This window comes from Scardinius erythrophthalmus, assembly GCF_964197995.2.
Source record: "Scardinius erythrophthalmus genome assembly, chromosome: 4".
NCBI classification, from domain to species: domain Eukaryota; kingdom Metazoa; phylum Chordata; class Actinopteri; order Cypriniformes; family Leuciscidae; genus Scardinius; species Scardinius erythrophthalmus.
In genome coordinates this window covers 35,557,449-35,564,870 of record NC_138224.1, presented here as the reverse complement: position 1 = coordinate 35,564,870, position 7,422 = coordinate 35,557,449, and the positions used below count along the sequence as shown (strand labels likewise).

Genomic DNA, 7,422 nt, shown 5'->3' with positions numbered 1-7,422 from the left:
CACACATCACAATCACACAGTGGCTTCAGTGAGTCCTGACTGAGACGTCTTAAACTTCTCTTCTTCTCCAGACTCACCTTATGAGACGCCACAGCTTCTCTCAGCTGCTGAAGATCTTTCTCTCTCTGCTGGATCCTCTGCTGGAACGACCTCTGCGTCTCCTTCAGCTGGTGCTAAAGGACAAACCAATGACAGTGACAGTAATACTACCTCAAAATCATCATGTGAACAGCTGATATGAAGCAAATATTGATGATGAGATCTAGTATAGAAATGTTCAAAGGCTCAAACTAGGGATGCACCGATAGCACTTTTTCCAGAACGAGTCCGATACCGATACTTTCATTTTTTGTTATTGCCGATACCGAGTACAGATAGCAGTATATTCATTGCATTTGAATTTTTTAAAAATATTGTGTAGAGAAACCAAAAGAACATGAATCAAATTAGTTGCCTTAATTCATTTAGCAAATATTTTCTTATAAAAGTTATTTTCACTCTTAATTATGCCTGTTAAAATGTTTTGTAGGAGCTTCTGTTACTTTCACTGTTCATTCTATTGCTTGTATATTTTATCTCTGTCATTTTCACTCTTACATTCTTCATTCTGACAAACAAGAATATTTTTGACAGTCTGCTTAAAACAATATCAGTAATCTCTCTGGCCTCAGATTCACATGTCAGGGTGACGTTCGGATGTTTGCGCTCAGATAATGTCATGTGATTATTGTACTACCTTCCTGTAATATTGTAGGGAACCACTCATTATACATAAATCATGTAACAGTTCATGTTATTACAGTGGACATACAATTTTGTTTTAATCCAAATGACATGTATGCAGAAGTGCCCTCTTTCTCTCTCTCTCTCTCACTTCCGGTTTCCGTTGGCGTGAGTGGTTGATTGAGTGAGTGGATGCGAATGGAGCGCTAGCTTTTATGCTATCTTTGGGATACTGCTGTGGTGATCTTTTTTTCCTCATGTGCATGGTAAAGGTAAGACATCATTTATATTCTTTGAATTGGGCGAAAAATTGTTGTAAGAACAATTGTTTAATTTTCGCGGGTATGGCATCCTCTGTGACGCCGCCGCTGTCCATTGGACATGGGGGTTCGGTTTGTTACTGATCCCGGTGTTACGATGGAAGAGGCTTTGCTTGCAGTTGGTGAACAGGCAGGTTTTGATAATATATCTCACGTGTCTATGAACAAAGCTGCAGTTGTTTTTTTGAAAGATGAACGTTTGGTTCATGATTTGATTGAAAGCGGGGTGTTTATCAATGATTTGTTTGTTCAAGTTTTGCCGTTATCAGTGCCGTCTACAAGAGTAGTTGTCTCAGGTGTACTGCCTTTTATTCCGAATGATTGAACAAGAATTGCCTAGGTTTGGAAAGTTTGCAAGTGGTTTTAAGATGGTAACGCTTGGGTGCAAAGATGCGCATTTGAAACATGTAATCTCACTTCGCAGGCAAGTATTCATGTTTTTAGATTCTCCAACACAGTCTTTGGATGTATCTTTTAAGATAAAGCATGGAGGAGGATATTATACTGTGTATGCAAATTCAGGGAGCATGAAATGCTTTTGAATGTGGCGATGTGGGACACAAGCGTCTTGCGTGCCCACACAGAGAACAAGCTGAACGCGCAGAGAATCTTATTGAACAAGTGCATGAAGTTGATAGGCAAATTGCTTCAACTTCTGGTAGTATGTCTACTACTCAGGGAGATCGAATGCATAGTGTGGTTAATGAAAATATTGAGATAAATCGAGATGGTAAGGGAGATGATGGATCCTCTGAGCAATCAACTTCTGTCGAGAGCGCTGTACTTTCAAAAGATGTAGAGAATACAGGGGAACAAAACAGTGAAATCGAAGCCACAGGTGAAAGTGTGCCTATTGAACAGAATGCTCTAGTTGCATCTAAGGAGAAAGAAGTGTTTACTTCGTTGAATGTTGGAAGCCAGGTGGAAAGTGATGCTGAAGAGATGGAACAGGATGAGTCAGATGGTGAAGGATTTGATGGGACAAATAGAGTGAAAGATCTGTATTCTTTGGAGGAAATCAATAATTTCCTGGATGAAACGTTGGACAGTCAGTTAAGGTTGTTGATCATTTTGATGACACAGAAAAATTCATTAGGTCGGTGGTAATGTTACAAAAGATTGTTGGTTTTGATTTGTTGGATGAACGGAAGCGGTATCGGTTGAGAAAACGTCACGGCACTTAAAAAGTTTTCAAAATCTAATAAAATTAGAAAAGGAAAAAAAGCCTTAGTAAAAAATAAGTGATGTCAGCCTTGATCATGTTGCACTTTTTGCATATTTTTATTCTCTGTCTGTCCCTCTCTTTCTTTTTTTCTATGGGGAGTTTAAGAGTATGCTCTTTAAATATGAATGGTGGGAGAGATAGACAGAAGAGAGAAATGGTTAAGGAGGTAGAAAAAATAAACAAACTAGATGTAATCTTTTTACAAGAAACCCATAGCACAATAAAAGATGAAGTTGATTGGGGTTTATCTTGGGGTGGTCAAATTTTTCTAAATCATGGGAGTAATGTGAGTGGAGGGGTAGCAATACTATTTTCTAGTAATTCAAAAATGAATGTAGTAAGTTCCTGTGATTTAGTTAAAGGTCAAATTGTTAAAGCTAACATAGAAGGTTCAATCTATTGTTTTATTAATATTTATGCCCCTAATATCGGGACTGAAAGAATAGATTTTTTCAATAATATAAAGAAAGCTCTTGAGTTAAATGATTTTTGACTATCTTATTCTAGGTGGGGATTGGAAATGTACTGTTGATTTTAACAATGACAGGCTTAGTGAGAGCCCCATTTACAATCTAGTTGGAATTTAAAAAGTTCATTGGTTCCGTTTGATCTAATAGAGGCATGGAGAATTAAATTTCCAAATGAAAGGCAATATACATGGGTCAAAAACTTAGATGGAAGAGTGAGTGCAGCCAGGTTAGATAGGTTTTATCTGTCTCAAGGACTTCGATCAAAGTTAATTGATAGTGTAATTAGACCAGATGGATTTTCTGATCATCACCTTATTACTGTAACTTTTTTTTTTTTTTTGAAGCAAGAAGTTAATAGATCTCAATGGCATTTTAATAATAAATTACTCCAAGATGAAAATTTCTGTGGGAGTTTTTAAATTCTATGGCAGAAGTGGAAAGAGAAACATAATAAGTGGTGGGAAGTTGTAAAGGCCCAAATCAGAATTTTCTGTCAACAATATACTTTTTTTTCTTCTGTTGTGTTAAAACAGGCCATAAAGGAGGTTGAAGAGGCCATAAGAAAGATTGAAAATTACCTTTTAAATGGTGGGGATGCTGAAAGTAACAATGCATTGAAAACAAAAAGAGTGGAGCTGAGTTCCTTGCTGCAAGAAAAAGTAAAAGGGGCCCTCGTGAGGTCAAGATACATTCAATTAAAAGACATGGATGCCTCAAGTACTTTTTTCTTTAACTTGGAAAAAAGTAGTGTGAAAGATCAGCGCATGACATGTCTGAGATGTCCAGATGGGCATATAATAACAGATGGAGGTGAAATCAGAAGATGTGGCACGTTTTTTTATACAGAGTTGTATGGCAAAGAACAATGTGATGAGGAATGTGTACAAGAACTCTTAGAAGGTCTGCCTAAAGGCGGGCATACACTGTGCGATTTTCGTCCGATTTTGAGCCGAATTCTGACTCGTGCGACTCTTTTTCGGGTCGGGCCGATTTTCAGCTTTGTCGTGCGTCGTTTGTCGTGCCGTGTTCGTGCAGTGTACAGGGGGAAACGAGAGACGATTAACCTCTCACGACCGGCAATCGGATGGTCGGATGAATTTCAGGCATGTTAGAAATTTTGGTCGCTCCTCGTGACTATATCGCACAGTTGAAGCAGAGCTACGAACCGATTGCCCTAAACTCAGTGTTTTTTCCCTCACTGCGCCTGCGCGAAAACAGTTTCATCTGCAGCAAAAAAAAAAAAAAAAAAAAAAGGGAGATCTTTAAGTTCTGTAGTTCAAAGTTATTACTGTTGCTTACCTGAATTGTTGCTGCAATGAATTATTGCAGTGTTCGGACATATTATAGACTGTTAATAATTAATTATATGTATATAATTCATTGTAATCGACCTAAATGTTTTAGACAATTTTTAATGAGGAGAAGTAAAGCTTCTTTGTAGGCTAATATTTTATTATCCTCACAGCGCGTTGGTTATGCGCTATGAAATTTGTTGCGTGGCTATTTAATTATAATAGCCTATCAGTTTAATAATAAAAGTAGCCCTCCCTAATAATAATAATAATAATAATAATAATAATAATAATAATAATACAATAATACTAGCCAACTAATAATTTAATATATAAATTGGAAATGCTAAATCTTCTTGATATTGATAGCTGATGCTTGTTTTGACAATATCTCTGGATAGGCTACATGATATCGTCCATAGGCGCAACCCGGCACAAGGATTTATCGCGCTGATTCGCGCATATTTCACACGTATAGTGTGAGCAGTCAAGTCGCAGCTCGACGTTCGGACCGTACAGTGTGAGCACATAAATCCTGAGCTTTGGCTTTACATCGCATGCGATCTACTCGTTCAGTGTGAGTAGGTTCCTTGCTGAAATCGCACAGACATCGCACAGTGTATGCTCGCCTTAAGCTTAGAAGAATTGAACAAACTGTAGCACATTTAGATCCCAGTCAAGGGGTGGAATGTCCATTCTGTACCCAAAATGAAACTTTGGTTCATTTGTTTTGTGGATGTTGTAGGTTAGGAGAGTTGTTTCATTTACTAGAACAGTGGTGCTTGATTTGGGGTGAATGTTTTTCTTTTTCTTTGTTTATTTTGGACCAAAATATTCTGTAAAGAAAAAAACAAAAACATGTTTTGATGAATTATGTGTTTGGAGTGGCTAAACTTTCCATATGGCTTTCCAGGAAACACATGATTCAGAAAGAAGGGTCAAAAGAAGTGGTTGGGATGTTTTTAGGATTATTAGCAGCTTGCCTTAGAATTGAATATGCTTATTATAAGTTGACAAATAATTTACAGTGTTTTGTTGAAAAGTGGTCTGTTGAAAATGGTACATCGCTGTACCATTTTGGTACATCGCTTTTAGTACATCGCTGTTTACACAACAGCGATGTACTAAAAACAGACAACAACGTTGTCAAAATGATCTGTGAGAATTACTAAAACGTCTGTATTATGCTGCCAGGCCAGTAGTTGGTTAGTAATTTGTCAAGAAACATCCCGCGAACACTAAATATTCATGTGTGAACATGTAATATGTTCAGAAATTCATGGTTTTGTTGTTTGCATGGAGACGGTAAAGGCATCGTTTTCTAAACCTTTTACTTTAAAACTAATTTTCAAAAACTTGTGTCTTTAGCCACCCAAAACCAAAATGGAAACATTTTTTCAGATGAAAACGGTGTTGTATAAACACCCTTAGTCATGGAAAAAAAGGTCATCAATGAACACTTTTCGTCATAGATTTCATTAATTAAATTAAAACTACATAAGTATGTCTGCATTATTTCATCAATAGTTGTAAGTTCATACCTGTTTCTCTCTCCTCTGTGCAGCCGCTGATACAGTGTCATGGTTTTTATGTTCATCCATACACAGCACACATATACACTTCTGATCAGTGCGGCAGAAAACCTCGAGGAGCTTGTCGTGTTTCTGGCAGATCATCTCCTGCAGTCGTCCAGTGGCATCAGTCAGATTGTGTCTCTTTCCTTTAAACAAACTCTCATGTTGTTCAAGGTGATTCTGACAGTAAGAGTTCAGACACACCAGACAGGACTTGACGGCTTTGTGTTTTCTTCCAGTACAAACGTCACACTCCACGTCTCCAGCTCCAGCGTAACAGTCAGCAGCAAGTTTAGTCTTCTTGAGTTTCTCCACCATTTCAGCCAGAATGGTGTTTTTAGCTAAAGCAGGTCTTGGCCTGAAGGTCTGTCTGCACTGAGGGCAGCTGTAGACTCTCTTCTCATCCTGCTGATCCCAGAAGTCTTTAATACAGCTCTTACAGTAACTGTGTCCACAGTGGATAGTCACTGGATCCTTCAGGAGATCCAGACACACTGAACACATAAACTCGTCCTGAGAAATTCTGGCTTCTGCCATTTTACTGCATGAATACAGAAACACAAACACACAACAGCTCAACTACACTTCAGTTTCACTTCCCTGAACTCATGTTTCCTGTTTCCTGGTTCTGTGTTTGAGTGTCGTGTGTAAAAGAAAATAAAACGTCCACTAGATGTCAGTCTTAAACAGACACTCAAAGAATGTAGAGAAGCAGACGACACAATTAAAGCGCCCTGAATCTTTTCAGATGTGCTGGAAATTGCCATTGTTGATATGGTAATTGCAATAAAAAATGCAATAAAACTGTGAAATTCGGGACAGAGCGCTAGCAGACAGTTGTGCACTGAACCCTTTGAGAGAAACAGTGAATGTGTGAAAGAACTCTGGTATCAGTTTATCAAGGTAAGATGTCTGTTCAGAAACCAAACAGGGTTAAAACTCTCTGTAATTTAGAGGGTAATGGAGATGGAAGCCAGGCGATTTTTTTCTTGCAAAATATCAATGTGAGTAATAGTGATTAATCAACAACAACCATTAATAACCAATAAATACAATAACAAATAAAGAAACAACTATAAAATGTATTTATACTATACACGTCTCATCCTTCAGCGCAATGGCAAAAACTAATACTGAAAGACAAAGGGCATTCAGAGAGAAGAAGAGGAATAATGAAAATTTCAAGGAAAAGAAAGATATAGCTGCAAGCAGCCAAAGAAGATAATAAGTCTTCATGCCAACAAACCAACTGCAACAATGAGAAATTAAAGACATTTAATGATGATTTTAGGCAAAATGGCTGAAAAATCATATATGCAGTAACTAAAAATATGATTTAATGGCCTATCAAGACACATACTGAGTTTTGTAATGGTACACCAATGCATTCGTAAAGTGTTCCATTTAATAGCATGAAATAATACTGTAATTAATAGCAATGTCCTTGTTTTGTTGTATTATAGCGCCACCATGTGGCACAGTTCCACCGCTATTTTTATGTGTTCTCAGAGTGTGCCCATACATGTGTGTCAAATTTGGTGAAAATATCTCATTTTGTTTTGGAGTTATAGACATTTAAATGTATGAGTGACAAAAAAATTACCCATGGGCGACTTTGATTGGAATTTTTTGCTACTTACTATCAAAATTTTGACTTTTGGGCATTAGCATAATACCAATGACCTATGTTTCCACACTTCCTAAGATGATTTTGTAGTTTTTTAAAAAAAAAGTCTAATTGGTGGAAAGATTTCCATGAGGTAAAATTACGTCATGATGCAATCGAATCGTCTAGAGCCAAGAAATCACTGGGAAAAT

General features: G+C 37.4%; 1 protein-coding gene across 2 annotated transcripts in view; it reads right to left on the bottom strand.

Annotated features, from left to right (window-relative positions):
* LOC308689662 (tripartite motif-containing protein 16-like) overlaps positions 1-6,227 on the bottom strand; it is a 14,114-nt gene extending 7,887 nt beyond the window's left edge. The window contains exons 1-2 of one of the 2 annotated variants that reach the window (XM_081363496.1): positions 5,572-6,227; positions 78-173 (exon numbers count right to left, since the gene is read on the bottom strand). In XM_081363496.1, the coding sequence (XP_081219622.1) occupies positions 78-173; positions 5,572-6,141 (666 nt within the window). In that variant the 5' untranslated portion in view covers positions 6,142-6,227. The remainder of the gene's footprint in view (positions 1-77; positions 174-5,571) is intronic. The other variant, XM_081363497.1, reaches the window with a different exon arrangement.
* Positions 6,228-7,422: the final 1,195 nt, after the last annotated feature.